The sequence below is a fragment of the Mchenga conophoros genome, linkage group LG7 (genome assembly GCF_057382185.1).
Source record: "Mchenga conophoros isolate Kocher_MC1m ecotype Shallow Benthic linkage group LG7, M_conophoros_male_GT1.1, whole genome shotgun sequence".
Lineage (NCBI taxonomy): Eukaryota > Metazoa > Chordata > Actinopteri > Cichliformes > Cichlidae > Mchenga > Mchenga conophoros.
Window position 1 is genome coordinate 49748172 of NC_140532.1, and position 15935 is coordinate 49764106.

The 15935-nt window shown below is 42.0% G+C and overlaps 1 protein-coding gene across 2 annotated transcripts; it reads left to right on the forward strand.

Annotated features, from left to right (window-relative positions):
- The first annotated feature begins 4388 nt into the window (after positions 1-4388).
- On the forward strand, positions 4389-15935 carry plpp1a (phospholipid phosphatase 1a). Of its 2 annotated transcripts, none has more exons than XM_085279917.1 (6): positions 4389-4979; positions 8713-8864; positions 10189-10469; positions 13012-13069; positions 14542-14718; positions 14886-15935. In XM_085279917.1, the coding sequence occupies exons 1-6, from the start codon at positions 4922-4924 to the stop codon at positions 15003-15005; spliced, it is 846 nt and encodes a 281-aa protein (XP_085136043.1). In that variant the 5' UTR covers positions 4389-4921; the 3' UTR covers positions 15006-15935. The 2 variants fall into 2 exon arrangements, with proteins under 2 accessions (XP_085136043.1, XP_085136042.1); XM_085279916.1 differs by lacking the exon at positions 8713-8864 and adding an exon at positions 7273-7427 and having other exon boundaries at positions 4392-4979.

Genomic DNA, 15935 nt, shown 5'->3' on the forward strand with positions numbered 1-15935 from the left:
ATATATATATATATATATATATATATATATATATATATATATATTAGGGGTGCAACGATACACACACAAAAATGTTCATGCCTTTTTAATTTGTCATTTATTAAAATTATAAATATATATTTTAACTCAAAAGTACAGTTTTTAAATTTAACCCTAACCCTTGTGCGTGTTTTTTATTTTGACAGCGAATGCACACCTGCGGACCACTTATGTGCAGCCCTGGTTATATAGCTCATCATATCGCAGCCACAGAAATTCTTTTGTCCATGAAACCATAAAGCTGCACTTTCTTTTTGCCTTATAGTCTGATTTGTCATAACTTTTCCGTTTTGTGGTAAGCTTTTCTTTGGCTGTCACTTCTTCACCCTGACCTGTCTTATTTGGCTCAGCAGAACTGAAATATATATCCTGCTGCTTTTACACACGCATTCACATAACGCTCAGCGATTCTCTGGGCGATCAACCTCTTACATGTTTAAGCTGCGGGAGATTTCACTTGTCATGTTTGCGTAGTAAGCTAACAATTAATAAGACGATGTCAGAGGAATTGGTGCACAAATTATCACCACTCACCAATCAGTACTGTCGCTCTCTATACACAGTTCGCGCGATTGCAAAGTGAAAGCAAAAAAACAAGCGCAAATATGTCACATATTGACAGTGGCTCACCGATGCCAATGACATAATTACCCAGCTACATTTCTGAAAGAATGCAAAAGCATTGACATATATTTTTCCTTCCTACAATAGCCCGACGGGCAGGGCAGATATCGATTTTGGTAGCCCGACTGGAAAAATCGCTAGCCCCAGGACGTGGGGCTAGCGATATTGCGAGCCCTGTATTACAGAGAAATGGCTCTTTCCAAAATAAAAGCTATACTATCTGCTTCTTCTGGGCTATATTCTCAGCAGCATATTAAACATATCAGGTCCCCATAAGGAGAATCATTGTAGCATGCGTGCTTGTTGTTTTTGTCTTTGCACTAGGATGATGTCGGCGTAAATGTGCAGTCATATTCGTTGTGTTCCCACTAGCGCTTTCAGGTTAATCTCGTTGAAATGACCTTAACGCCACAACACGGCAAATCTCCGTTAACGAGCTACCGCCGATCCCCCGTGCATGGGGCTAGACGGCCAATACGTTAACGAGCTAACTGCGCTAACACACTAGTTCCCACCCATGTAATTGAGCATTGCATGGCACATCCAACATACTGTTTTACTTTAGTCCATGACTCGCTTACCTTCAGGGTCATATGTCACATGAAAACCAAAATAATTCCAAACGCCAGATCTGAATGAGGGTGGGGGAGGTCCATGTTGCAAGGAGAGCTTAACTTCTGTCTTGCTAGCTTGCCCTGCGCTCTTCCTTCTGACTATGCTGTCTGTGTTGAGCGCTCAGTGGATCTGCGCTCGACAGTGCAGCCTAGGAGGAGTAGTCGAACGCAGATTCACTGAGCGCCCAACACAGACAGCATCGTCAGAAGGAAAATTGATAAAATAAATTACAAATGTTGTATTGTTCGATACATATGCGTACCGAACCGAAAGCACTGTATCGAACGGTTCAATATCGATACGAATAGTGGTGCAACGATATTCGTATCGATATTGAACCGTTAGGTTTGAACCGCAGATCCACTGAGCGCTCAACACAGACAGCATAGTCAGAAGGAAGAGCGCAGGGCAAGCTAGCAAGACAGAAGTTAAGCTCTCCTTGCAACAAGCAAATTGAACCTCATTCAGATCTGGCGTTTGGAATTATTTTGGTTTTCATGTGACGTATGACCCTGAAGGTAAGCGAGTCATGGACTAAAGTAAAACAGTATGTTGGATGTGCCATGCAATGCTCAATTACATTGGTGTGAACTAGTGTGTTAGCGCAGTTAGCTCGTTAAGGTGTTGGCCGTCTAGCCCCATGCACGGAGCGATCCGCGTTAATGGAGATTTGCCGTGTTGTGGCGTTAAGGTCATTTCAAGGAGATTAACCTGAAAGCACTAGTGGGAACACAACGAATATGACTGCACATTTACGCCGACATCATCCTAGTGCAAAGACAAAAACAACAAGCATGCTACTAACTTTAGCCGAGTCATTTAGACAGCTGTTAGCACATGATTCTCCTTATGCTGCTGAGAATATAGCCCAGAAGAAGCGGATAGTATAGCTTTTATTTTGGAAAGAGCCATTTCTCTGTAATAAACTCTCTTTTCCAAAGATGATGTGATTCCTCAATCAGATACAGGGCTTGCAATATCGCTAGCCCGACGTCCCGGAGCTAGCGATTTTTTCAGTGGGGCTACCAAAATCTATCTCTTCCCTGCCCGTCGGGCTATTGTAGGAAAAATATATGTCAATGCTTTTGCATTCTTTCAGAAATGTAGCTGGGTAATTATGTCATTGGCATCGGTGAGCCACTGTCAATATGTGACATATTGAAATCGCGTTTGAATTTGCGCTTGTTTTTTGCTTTCACTTTGCAATCGTGTGAACTGTGTATAGAGAGCGACAGCACTGATCTGTGAGTGATGATAATTTGTGCACCAATTCCTCTGACATCGTCTTATTAATCGTTAGCTTACTATGCAAACATGACAAGTGAAATCTCCCGCAGCAAGCTTAAACATGTGAGAGGTTGATCGCGCAGAGAATCGCTGAGCTTATGTGAGTGCATGTGTAAAAGCATTTCAGTTCTGCTGAGCCAAATAAGACAGGTCAGGGTGAAGAAGTGACAGCCAAAGAAAAGCTTACCACAAAACGGAGAAGTTATGACAAATCAGACTATAAGGCAAAAAGAAAGTGCAGCTTTATGGTTTCATGGACAAAAGAATCTCTGTGGCTGCGATATGACGAGCTAAATAACCAGGGGTGCACATAAGTGGTCCGCAGGTGCGCATTCGCTGTCAAAATAAAAAACATGCACAAGGGTTAGGGTTAAATTTAAAAACTGTACTTTTGAGTTAAAATATATATTTATAATTTTAATAAATGACAAATTAAAAATGCATGAACATTTTTTTGTATCGAAAAAATATCGAACCGTGACACCAAAGTATCGAACCGAACCGAACCGTGAATTTTGTGTATCGTTGCACCCCTAATATATATATATATATATATATATATATATATATATATATATATATATATATTTTTTTTTTTTTATATGTGTATATATATATATATATATATATGTGTGTGTATATATATATATATATATATATATGTGTATATATATATATATATATATATATATATATATATATATATATATATATATATATATGTGTATATATATATACACATATATATATATATATATGTATATATATATACATATACATACTAGGGGAGGCAAACATGTTAATACAGTGTGTTAACATGTTTAATACAGTGATTTCACTTCTTTACAGTGGGGGAAAAGAAGTGAAATCTAAGTCTTTAAGTTATCGGTCCTTTAAGACTATATATCTGTTTATTTCTCGTGCATTAACAAGTAAGCAAAATAGTGATGGCTGTTGAAGTAAACTTTTAAAAATTAGCATATCCTCTTCTTTTTAACTTTCTAACCTCTCTTTAACTTTGTCTCCAAACTGATCAAACTGAGACCTGAAATGTGACTCACTTGGATTTGAGATTTGTTCACTGATGAATATGTGATCGGGGACATCATGAGCGTGTAATACATCAGGTATGCAAACTGAATTTATAAGGTTTTAGGAACTAGAGCTGTTGCAAATGGCTGTGCTGAAGTTAGTGTTTCCTCTTTTAACTTTAACTCCTTCATGGTTTTAACTTTAACTCCTTCATGGACATTGGACATGCAATGTTTTGTTTAGAGGGTTATATAACCAATGTCAGTCAATTTTTTGTGTTTAAATATCTGCAGATAAATCAGGGTGATCACGGGACTGAAAACATTGGAATGTGAATCCATGCTAAAGAAGTGCGCACGTTCAACCACCGGACCCTAGAGGGCGATATTGATACAGCGGTTCAATGAAAAATGTTTATTTATTTGTGAAATTAAAATGCAAAAGGCAGTTTCTAAAAGGACAGCACGCATTAAACTTTTGTTTTTGTTAGACATTAGCTATAATTATGTACATACAAATTATAAGCCATAGCCTAAAAAAGCCGTTCTCCACATCTTTTAAGATGCAATAAAATATCCAAACAATCAGGCCTAATATTAGTTTAATACATGTATTTAGACATTCAGGGTCCCCAGAGGCACATCTTCATAATTCTACTAATTTTCTCAGCGGAAAAAAAAGTTAATAATTGCCTTGTAATTGTAAAAACCTTTTTTTTTTTCAACAATCTACCGATATTACCTGAACGCACCATTTTAAAGCTTCATATTTCCCCCAGCTTCACGCGGGTACGTGAAGGCAGCAGCGGGCCTTGCGTAGCTGCGATCTCCTCGGGTCTTCTCGGGTCCGCCACAGGCTCGTGTTTCATTGGATACACACAGCGACACGCGGGACAGCTGCGAGCCGAGACTCGCTGTTTGTTTTTATCACGAAGCTTTTTTTTTTTATTTATTCCAAATCGGCTGTAAATCCATCATGAAGCATATGCGGAGTCATCGGCTGCGCTGCAGTTCACCACCACCGCCCCCACCCAACTACAACAACATCAACAAACACAGCAGCGGGGCCGGTCTGTGAGCCACACTCGCTTCTTTTGATATGCAGCTGCTCTCCTGTGTCCGGGGTGGTCTTTGTGTTTATTTGGAGGGCGTCGGCTTTTATTGTGCTTTTTAAACAGCTCGCTGCTGCCTTCCTTTGGCTCTCATTCAATCGGAAGGAGCACAGCAGCAGCTACGTCCTGAGGAGGAGCGTCCCCCTGGTGTTTTATTACGGCAGAAGACCCGGCAGCAGACAGGGACTCAGGAAAGCACAGACAAGAGACAACATGTTCGACATGAGAGGGATCCCCTTTGTCCTATTAGATATAGTCTGTCTGGTTCTGGGTATGTATTTAAACGCCTTTTTCCCGTCCTCGCTTTTATGTACTATGCTGTTAGTCTTTTTGATGTAAGCCGATTTAGGAAGCAGGTATAAACCTGCTGAATGGGTATTTAGCAGCTTTCGTTCACGTGAAGGGAGTGGTGCTGGATTCACTGACGTTGTATTTACAGTGGTGCTACAGTACAGCTGTAATATGTGAGCTTATCTTCAGCAGCTTCTATGCAAACTGACTTTTCAGTTTGTGCTGGCAAAGCATGTGCTGATAAATAATTATGACATTAGACGCAGTGTAAAACTAATAATTCATGCGTTGAATATCATATTAATTACACTGTACCAGTAGATTTCTCTCCTGATCTTGTGGTTTGGTACTTGTGGCGCACTGACTTATTCTTTTACTTATGTAAGGGGAAGTTTGGAGTCTATATGCTGCTCTATAATCTGTGACTCATTTAAGCCAAATGTAAATTTCCTGACACTTAGTTTAGAATACAGTGCTACCTCTGCTCAGCAAAGTTTCCTGATACATGTGACCACACTTTCCCTACTGTTGACGTGTTGAATAGCCCCACGTGGTGGGACCCGTGGATTGAGTTAGAGACTCATTTCTCAGTCTCTGTTCCTACCAAAGATCTTCTCCAGACACGGCAAACACAAACTGGCCATTAAAGTGAAGCAAAGAGATTCTACCATTATAATGAAGAGCACTTTTTAACCACTCCCAACAGGGCTGGGGGGCTGGGGCTGCTTGTCCCCGAGCCTGGTTCTGCTGGAGGTCTCTTCCTGTTAAAAGAAAGTTTTTCCTCCCCACTGTCGCCAAGTGCTTACTCACAGAGTGTCGTATGATTCTTGGGAGTTGGTCTGTTGTAGGGTTTGTTGTTGTGGCTTGGCGCTATACAAATAAAATGTGATTAAATTTAATTCATATCATGTTTCAACAGGTCTTATAGTCGTGTTGATATTTCTCATTTGGCCATCGCAGTAATTGCTTTGTCTTAGATTTAAGGTGAGCAAAAAGAAACATATATCAATTAAAGGATGCAGATTTCTTTCTGCTCTACACCTGAACCTGTGTTGCCCTGAGAAGCTGCTTGACTGCCTGCGTGCAGTTCACATTCACCCTTTAATTCAAAGGGGCTATTAAATTACAAGCAGGCATCTTGTGAGAGTCTGTTTCCAGACAGATGAGGCTGTTAGCAGCAGTCATGCACTGCTGCATGTTGCCAAACATGCACATGCATGTTGTGCTGTTAGAGTCACAGGAATGTCATCTGGTAAATGTGAGATTAAGATTTTTCTTTTTTTTTTCTTCTCTGCCTATTTGTTTGTGTTTGGCCGCTCGCAGCAGTTGTAAAGTTAGCCGTGAGCTGTCTGGTGTGCGTTTCAGTCCCAGCTTTCTGGCATCTCCAGCTGCTCCAGGCTGTCAACTTCAGCTGGTGAGGAGCTGTCCCTCATGAGGGTGAGGACAGCTGCAGAGGAGGCGCGCAGAGCGGAAATACCAGGCCGAATGAATGGGCAGTTTATTTGTAGATGATGGCATATCCTGGCGTTGTGCATCTGTGCGCGCCCGTCCATTTGCAGCCTTGCGCATTACCTTTCACTGATGGACTCATGCTTTCTGCTTAAATGAATCTTGTCTTCTCCGCACCGTACAATGAGCTAAACAGGCCAAACAGCCTGCAGGAATGGCAGCAGCATTACATCAAGACTTTGGACTAACTAATCAGCCCGTTCTGGTATCTTTATGGTATTTTATCTTAGCCGAGTCCAAAGCTCCTCTCACATCTGTGTGAGTCAGTCGTCCAGCCACAAACCTCTCAGCGCAGTTTGCTGACAAATTGCCCAAAGAGTGGTTATGTCACTCGTGCCGGAAGATGTTTTCATCTTTAAAATGTAATGTTGCAGAGTATAAACCAGTATTTCTTGTGTAACCTGATGTAGTTCTTACTTACTATTAGGACAGGTACTGCATTTCATTACAAGGTAGTGCAGCTGTTGTAGATGTTCAGTCTTTTTCACCATATAATCACCAGTCTGAAGTAGTCCTGAACTAATGCCACACATTGTTCTTATTGTTCTTGTTCTTCAACATTATTAATAAAAATAAAATAAAGCAAACAGCTTTTTATGATATATTGATTTGTGATTTTGTTCTTTTCATCAAATTTAACGACACAAGTAATACATAATAAGGTTTGTGCCGTTTGACACCTTCGTTCTGTATGATATGTTGTATGTTTTTTTAACGTGTGAATTTTTTGCTGTGGTAATTCCTCCCGGTCTCTCCTTCCACAGGAGGTCTGCCTCTGGCAGCCTATAACCTGGGTAAGATCCGTCCCTACCAAAGGGGCTTTTTCTGTACAGACGACAGCATCAAGTACCCTTTCCACAGCAGTACAATCACCTCCACGGTGCTCTACACTGTGGGCTTCGCCCTGCCCATTAGCTGTGTAAGTAGGAGTCGCTTAAAGCAGGCTCAACATACATACACGACCCGCTTCACAGCCAATATATTGACTTGCCAACAAGCACGTGTTCCGTTCTGAGCCGGTTCCTGTGGTGTGACGCATAAGCGGCTGTTTTAGTGCCCCACCTGCATGGAAAGCAGTCTTTACTGTTGTTATCAGCTTTGGCAAGTCAAAATATCCACTGTGAGGCGGTCTGTGGGGACTGAGAGAGCAGCACATCAAAGAATAAACACCCAGAGTCGAATGGAGGACAGCAGTGACACCGCTGACTGTTACTGAGACTCTGAATATGTGTCGGCTGCTTTTACTGGAGGTGTATTAAAAAGAGTTAAAGGTGAAGGAGGATGTCCACTTTACAACTACTGCAGAACAATTAATAATAGTTTATTTTATTGTCATTGTCAAGCACTACAGATGGATTTGTGGGGGGAAAAACCCTGTAATTCACTTGTTTGGTTTCCTGATGCAGTCAAAGAACTCTAAATCACATTTAGTCCAGCAAAGCACACAATCGACTATTTCCAGATATTTAATTGTGGATAATGACTGAGGCCAGGCCTTTTGGAGGGGTGTGGGGGGTTGGTTTTATGTAAACATCAGAGAGAACTTTATGTCTCTGTTATTAATCTGTGCAACAGACATTCAGGCTGCGTCCTCTGTTCCTTAAAATAGCTGGAATGCTCTTCTGGAACAGAGCGGTTGTTTCTGGAGAATGACGGGAAGAGCAGGAAGAGCGTCTGCTTTCTGCTGCTTTTGTAGCATCAGTGATTCATCCCTCTCTTTTTTTCCCTCAATGTCTAATAACTGCTGTTCAGCGTTATTGCGATTGACTCCATTGTTCCCTGTCTGTTGATGTGAGGTTTGGGAGGATACGTGGGGATATGGAACAGGACCACTGAGGAAGTTTTTTTTTCTTTTTAGGAAAGAGGAAAGTGTGTTGATAACAAAGAGTCCGAATCCCCCTAGAAACACGATCGCCGCTGTTCCCAGCACAGGAGCAACGGAGATGCACCTGCTCAGCTCTAATCTTTTTTAGGATTGACTTTTCTTCATTAACAGAAACACTAACCACAGTTTCACCATCTGTCGCTCTAACACTTTAACTATTAATGATGTTCCTGAAAGCCGGACTTCAGAGGAGCGTGGGCTTTTCCTCAACGCCCTCTCACGTGGCTGCTGGCTCTTGCTTTGCGTGGTGGAGAGATCTCTGTCCCGCTGACATCTTGTAACCTGTATTTGTTTCTCTGTCTCATTGCTTCTCTGGTAGCTGGACTCCCATTTGCAATTCTCACTCTGCGACACAGTCCTTTCCACCGGGGCTTTTTCTGTAACGATGATTCAATCAAGTACCCCTATAAAGACGACACCATTTCCTATCAGTTGTTAGGAGGTGTCATGATTCCCGTCACGGTACTCACTGTAAGTGCACAGTTTTTGTTTTCTGTTCACTTCTGTACATCTTTTTTTTTTACTCTTCTTCAGTTTGGAGTTTTGCTGACTGCTTTCATCCACTTCTTTTTTCTTCTTATACTCGTGACCCTGCTTAATGGAACTGCATGGTTCTAATCCTCAATGCATGATTTGTTTTGCTTTTTAAAAAACATTTTAACCCCACTCTACTAATGTGCTAGCAGTTTGATTTGTTCAAATCATTTTTGAATGTTCTACATTTAATGAGGAAACAGAAAAGAGGTAGGGGTTTGTTTTTTTTACCTGACCTAATCTGCCGCCTCGGGCTTTAAAATAGAGCAGATGTGTAACCTACAGATGTGAAGGTCTACGCAAACCTTCTAGTGATGACGGAGGTCAGGTTTTATCGTTTTAAGTAATGACACGGCTATTTAGAGTTGTTAAACCTACACTATTTTTAACTGTAAGTCGAGATAAAGCAGCTCTTCTGCTGTAAAGTAATAATGAAGAAGCAGTGTGTTTGTTTAAGCCTTCGAGGCCTGTTGCCTGTTCATAGCGTTGCAGAAACATGATAACGTGCTCATAAGCCTCAGGTTTCATTTAAAGTTTCAGATGAACTGAAAGAGAGAGGCTTACTGTGTTAAGTGGACATCCTCCTGTGACCTCAGCAGCTGTTGCAGAGCCCTTCTGATTACCGTCAAATGAGCATTTATGTATTTCGAAAGCAGCATTATGAGAAGGATTTTCTTCGTTGTAAAGGATTAGATCAGAAGATCAAAAAAAACAAATTTGTCAGACATTTCGTTCATAATGTCATAATCTTAGCATAAAAACTGGAAATGAAGAAATAGCACAGATTCAAAGTTGGCTCCGCTCTGTGTCTGGTTCTGTTGGAGGTTTCTTCCTGTTAAAAGGGAGTTTTTCCTTCCCACTGTCACCAAGTGCTTGTTCAAAGGGGTTTGTCTGGTTGTTGGGGTTTTCTCTGCATTATTGTAGAGTCTTTACCTTACAGTATAAAGCAGCTTGAGGTGGCTGTGTTTGTGATTTGGTGCTATATAAATGAAATTTAATTGAATTATTCATAACCACATGTCCAGTCTTTGCTAATTTGTGGGTTTATATTCAGGTCCTGATTTGACAGAAGAGTCAATCTTCTGATCTAATTCTTGTTTAAGAAGCAAATCATCATAGATGAGTCTTCAAAAACAAAATCAAAACAATGATCCTGGGATTTTGCCTCCGACGTTCATTTATCTGCATCTTCTTTTTAAATGTGTCACTCTGTCATTCTGTATAAAGGTGTAACTCTGTGTCCTCCCGCCCCTCGTTGCAGATGATTGTTGGCGAGTGTCTTTTAGTTCATCTAAACCGCATCAAGTCCAAGTCGTCTTTCGGCAGCTACGTTGCCTGCCTTTACAAAGCCATCGGCACCTTCGTTTTCGGTGCCGCCATGAGCCAGTCTCTGACGGACATCGCCAAGTATTCGATCGGCCGGCTTAGGCCGCACTTCCTGGATTTGTGCAGACCGGACTGGAAACTGATCAACTGCTCTGCAGGGACTTACATTGAAGACTTCACCTGCACTGGAGACGCGAAGCAGGTCAACGAGGCCCGGTATGTATGACCCAGCACCAGGAAAGCAGAGCTCCAAGCACAGAGCAAAAACGATGTCTAGGCTAGCTTCTCAAGTGTGATGATTCAGTGCTTTATGTTGTATAATGTCTAGCTGGCCTTTTATTGGAAAAAAGCAAACCATTTAAACAGATCACCATGGACTCTGATTCATCTTTTTATTCTGATGTTTAGATTTGAAACTAGCGGTTGCAGCCCGAGTTCAAATAAGAATGAATTTGTTTCTTTTTTTGATTTCAGATGTTGAAACGAACACCTCTTTTCCAACTTTATGCACACCAGCTTTGTTTGTTTTGGGGTTTTCTTGTTGTTGAGCTGATTATTGGAAAAATCCTCAGGCCATTGTTTTGTAACATGTTCACAGTGTAAGCACAAAGGGCAGAGGTGAAGCATGTCACTGAACAACCTCTGAATAGCCGTTTTAGAGTTGTGCTTCTGACTTTCAGCTTGTGCTCAGCATCACTTGCATCTATTACTGAAGCGTAAATGAGAACAAGCACATCAAACCTAGCAACGTCACTCCAATGTGAGAAATATGTAGGTTCCAGTTATACGTGTAAGACTGAGTTGAGATGGCCCCTTTTGATATTATAAATAAGCTAGATTCTCAGCACTTACTCAGCACCATATCCTGCAGGAGATAGTGGTTCAGCAGCCGCAACCATGAGCTGTATTTGTAAGTACACAACTGCTGCGATCTGTTGGGGTTGATGGGAGGCAGACAGGACATAAAGACACACTGTGGAAGAAAGCCAGAGATTAATAATAACTAATGATCTATGAGCACACAGTAATTCATTTTTAGATTCACACAGCCTAAATGTATTTGTCCTTCCTGGCTGAGGCTGCAGCAGGATTATACTTCTGAAGTCTTATTTGTTCTTTATAATGTTCTTGTAAGAAATATCCAGCTTTACTCCCATCCATTGTCCATTGTTTACCGCCACCGGCGGCGTTAGCACCACCGCTCATACCGAGACCCAGAAAAGCCGGGTCAGTTAATTCAGTTGAGAACCACATGACCGCTTGATTTGATTTTGGTCGTTAGGGAAGGGAAACAAACCTTGGTTATGTTGCACTCCTTCATAGTACAGTCATCATTAATGATCTTCTGGCATAGATAAAGATCGTTTTTAAAAAAACAGCTGGGAAGTGTTTAGATGTGCTAAATGGGTGACATCTGTAATGTGCGCAGCTGCAGCGCGAGCCGCTTTGAGTAATATCACAGGAATGTAAAGCGTATTTTGATTTAAGGTCTCTGTCTCTTATCGGCTCAGAGCAGGAGGAAGAGTATTGGGAGGAGAGGATTTCCTCTTCTCAGTCTGACGGAGGCCCGGCCACAGAGGAGTGATGCGTGTTTATTATGGGCTGTGAGGAGGTTTACGTTACATTTGCTTCTCCCCTTCTTTATCTGTTTAAAGCGAGACGGGGAAACGTTTTGCTCGAGCTGCGGCCCTTGAGCGTAAAGGGCCCACCTACCCTTTACCGCTCTGGGGTATCTGCTGTACGTTTATCAGGGCGTGGTGCACAATCATTGCTTCCTGGAGCACCATTATTACTCAGCAGTCTGCTTTTTTTTTTAAATAAAAAGCTGCTCCCTGTCTTTGTTGGCATCTGCTGGACTCTAATGCATCTAATAACTGCAACAGGAGAGGAGAGAGGAGGCTGAGATAGACTGCCCAGCATCATCTTACAGTAATATGACACCTCTGTGTCTAAGGTTTACTGCCCAGCAAAGACACAGCTCACTGTCAACGATTGAGTTCGTTTCCATGGACATGAAATCACAAATATTGATTTGTAAGGTGGCAATCATGAATTTTTCATCCTGTGATCCCTCACAGGATGCCACAGTCCTAATCTGATGCCACTGTTGGGGATTTATGGAGGTCGGCATTGTTATCGTTTACTCTGCTGGGTGTAACTAACAGTCGCTGCTGGGGAGTTGATTTATAGATTAGCTTAATTGTTACTGATGATGAAGATTTTCAGCTTTGCCATTTTGAGGGATTTCCTGTAGAGCTTTTAAAGAAAATAAGTGTCATGTTAGCAGCTCTGGGCCTAAAGTGTGCTTTTAGGTCAAAGGATAATTCTGGGTTTTTATTACAACCTAGTATATTTCTCGTTTATTCCAGCTCCTGGGGCTCATGCTAACCTGGCTCTCTAGGGTTAGGGGAAATAAGATGTTGAATTTAAAGCAGAGTATTGCAAGTATTGGTTTATAGAGATCCTTAAAGCAGTGGCGGATTTTTTTTTTTTCAAATTCCTCCACATAATCCACTGATTTTCAACAAGCAGCAGGTTGTTCTGCGCTGCAGTCCAGGCCCTAAATCTGATCAGTAAAAGCCTCCTGACTGGGAAAATTGTGCCACAGTATCCACAGTGTGTGCACATGACTGCTGATGTGGTGTTTCAAACGAGAGCTAACTAAAGCCGGGGACTCTCCAGTCAGCTCAGACCGCTGTGTTAATAAAAACATGTCCTTACTCGGGTGTTGAGCTGTGCTTTTGTCTCTCTGTTGCAGGCTCTCGTTCTACTCCGGCCACTCGTCTTTTTCCATGTACTGCATGCTCTTCCTCGCTGTAAGTATCTCAGCCAGCTGCATGTTGATCTGTAATCCCATCCATCAATGTATGACTTGACCAGTGTGGCGGCTGAGGAAGCAAGGTTATTATAGTTAACTGAAAACTAAAATTCGATGTCAAAGAAACATTTTAGCTAATCAAAAAAACAACAACTAAAGATCAGACTCCTTGAAAAAGTAACTAAAATGAATTAAAACAAAGAGAAAGTTTTAGTATTTGTTTGAACTATCCATCCATTCTTATATGCTTATCCAATCCAAGGTCGGGGTGAGTGGGGGATTTTCTTATAGTTTATAATCTATCATTAAAATTATAACTTTAACTAATTATAATTAGATTGAAACTAATAAAATCTTAATTAAATTCAAATTCAGTGAGGGTAGGGAGAGAAAAAAAACAACCAAACTAGTTAGTTTAGTTTTTATTGTTTGAAAATGTTTAGCATTTTCAAACAATAAAAACTGAAGTTACTTAAGCAAACCTGCTCTGGAAGCAGAAATAAAAGTGATTAGATGTTACTTGTCCCCCACAGAGTGCAGGAACTTTCCCTTTATTTCCCAGCAAAGCTCCACTTTCTACATCTTCCGCCTGTTAATGTACAGCTACGCCCGTCAGTCGTTGAAAACAAGGAAACTCTCCTTCAGATGGTCTAATGGACACAAAGGCACAACTTTTCACCTCTCCGCTACGCTGACGAGTCCATAACTGTAGCCACGTTCCTGGTTGTTTAGACGAAATTATGCAAATGCTTCACCAAGGCTGTTTATGATAAGCTGAGTGTCTGCTGGCTGTTGTTTCATGGCGTCACGAAGCAGACATCATTATGTTCCAAATGATTCCTTACAGTTCTTTAAGGTTACATCTGTGCACCTTCAACCTCGCGCCCGTTATCAGCAGCACTTCCGTGTGTTGTTCTGAGGAGATTTTACTGCCCAGCACCGATGAACTTTGCGGTCTGCTGACTCATTCAACAGCAGCAGATATAAATACACACAGGGACAAAGTCTTGGCAAACCTCTCACACACACCCTCCGGCAAAGAGGAAGTTTGAAGTATGGAAAAGCGCTGCCATTTAAATGACATTTGCGTCAGAATTGAAGTGCAGCAGGAAGACACGAAGCATGAATCTTTGCAAAGCCATGGAGCTTGTCTGTCCTTGGGGCCACACCCTGTTTTAAACATAAACAAATGAACTCACTGGACACTGTTCCTGAGGCAAACAGAGATATAGAGACATTTATCAGCTTAGATCATCGATCAATTGCAGATAAACGGCCTGCATTGAACAAATTCCTTCTATCAGTAAAATTCTGAGACCAGCAGGGTTTTTTTCACATCCTTTCCCTTCGTGAACGTCCAGCCGCTCATTGCGGAAGCGGGAACAGAAGCGTGTACTAGGCTTTGACAGTGACACATGTGCTTGTTTGTGACCGTCTGTACTTTAAAAGCATGGCCCTTGTGTTTCTCAGCTCTACCTGCAGGCTCGGCTCCAGGCCGACTGGGCGCGGCTGCTGAGACCGACCATCCAGTTTTTCCTGATTGCCGCCTCTGTGTACACCGGACTGTCGAGAGTGTCTGATTACAAGCATCACTGGAGCGACGTTCTCACCGGACTCATACAGGGCGCGCTCATGGCTCTGCTCGTGGTAAGTCTTGCACTGATCTTTAAGTTCAGCCCGCAGGGGGTTTTATATATCACCCCCTTCTGGCAGTCAAGGTAAGTACTCAAACGCTGTGTGTAGATGTAACTATTCAAACCTCAGTAGCACTTATTTTTAATTATTTTATTCATTTATTTTTTTGTCTATTACAGGTCTTCTTCGTGTCAGACTTTTTCAAGCCACAAATGGAGTCCCGTAAAGAGGCAGACATCCCACACACAACTCTGCAGGAGACGCCGACAAATGGAAACCACTTTGAAAGCCCTAACTAAGCTAAGTGAGCAGTGGAGGCGACCTCTGCTCTGTCCAAACGCACGCCCGGGATCCCAGCTCTCTACCTACCATCTCACGCCAATTATCTCTGATACCCTGCATGGATTTACAACGTGAAGTTACTTGATTGTGCATTAAGTGCGCCGGTGGACAAAACACATCCTAGAAAAACCCACACTGGCCTGTTCAATTTCAAGACAGTTTGCTGTCTCGTCCACCACTTCTCCTCGTGGCTGGAGAGAGCTGAGACAACCTGTACAATCCCTGTAGTTAAGCTGACTGAAGCAGATGTAGGTTAGGGGCTAGAGGTTCTGAGAGGATGGAACTCTTTTTTTTTTTTTAGCATGTATGAATCTACTGAACCAATGGAAAGACTTGTCTGCATGCACCCACTAAAGGGTCTGACCACTGCTGGGAGGGGTGGGGAGGTTGGAAACCTGTGAATGTATCTCTGCTTAGTGCTTTTCCTGACCTGGAGTCAGTGTGCTGGATGATCTGCTTTAGGGTCAGCTTGGTCTCCATCCTTCTGACCATGCTGCCTCAGGTTCATTGTTAATTAAAGGGCTGACGGCAAAGCCGATCCCAGACCAGAGGCTGTCGACACAGCTGCCGACTCCAGGTCAGCGCCGTCTTCCTCTCCAGCTATCTAACCTGATGTTCAAATCAGGAAGTTTGATTTGTATCACGATTGGTTAGAGTGCTGCAGAGTTCAAGTCATGTGTTGCCTTTGCTGGACTGCTGCTGCTATTACAGCTTCCTCTGTAACTAATGTAAACATAAATAAATGGACAGCGTGCTTTTTATATAATCTGTAAGTAAACAAATCACCCCACAGTCATTTATTGAAATATGTCAAATATGTACATCACGCTCCCTCATCTAAAAAAACAAGAAAAAATAAAGCTGTTTATTATATCGTTTTTCCTGCA

Excerpts from the sequence above, each read along its gene's own strand:
- plpp1a (XM_085279916.1), top strand. The coding sequence starts at position 4,922 with ATGTTCGACATGAGAGGGATCCCCTTTGTCCTATTAGATATAGTCTGT. Across the intron at positions 4,980-7,272 it reads TATAGTCTGTCTGGTTCTGG|GAGGTCTGCCTCTGGCAGCC; the intron begins GTATGTATTTAA and ends CTCCTTCCACAG. Across the intron at positions 7,428-10,188 it reads TCGCCCTGCCCATTAGCTGT|ATGATTGTTGGCGAGTGTCT; the intron begins GTAAGTAGGAGT and ends CCCTCGTTGCAG.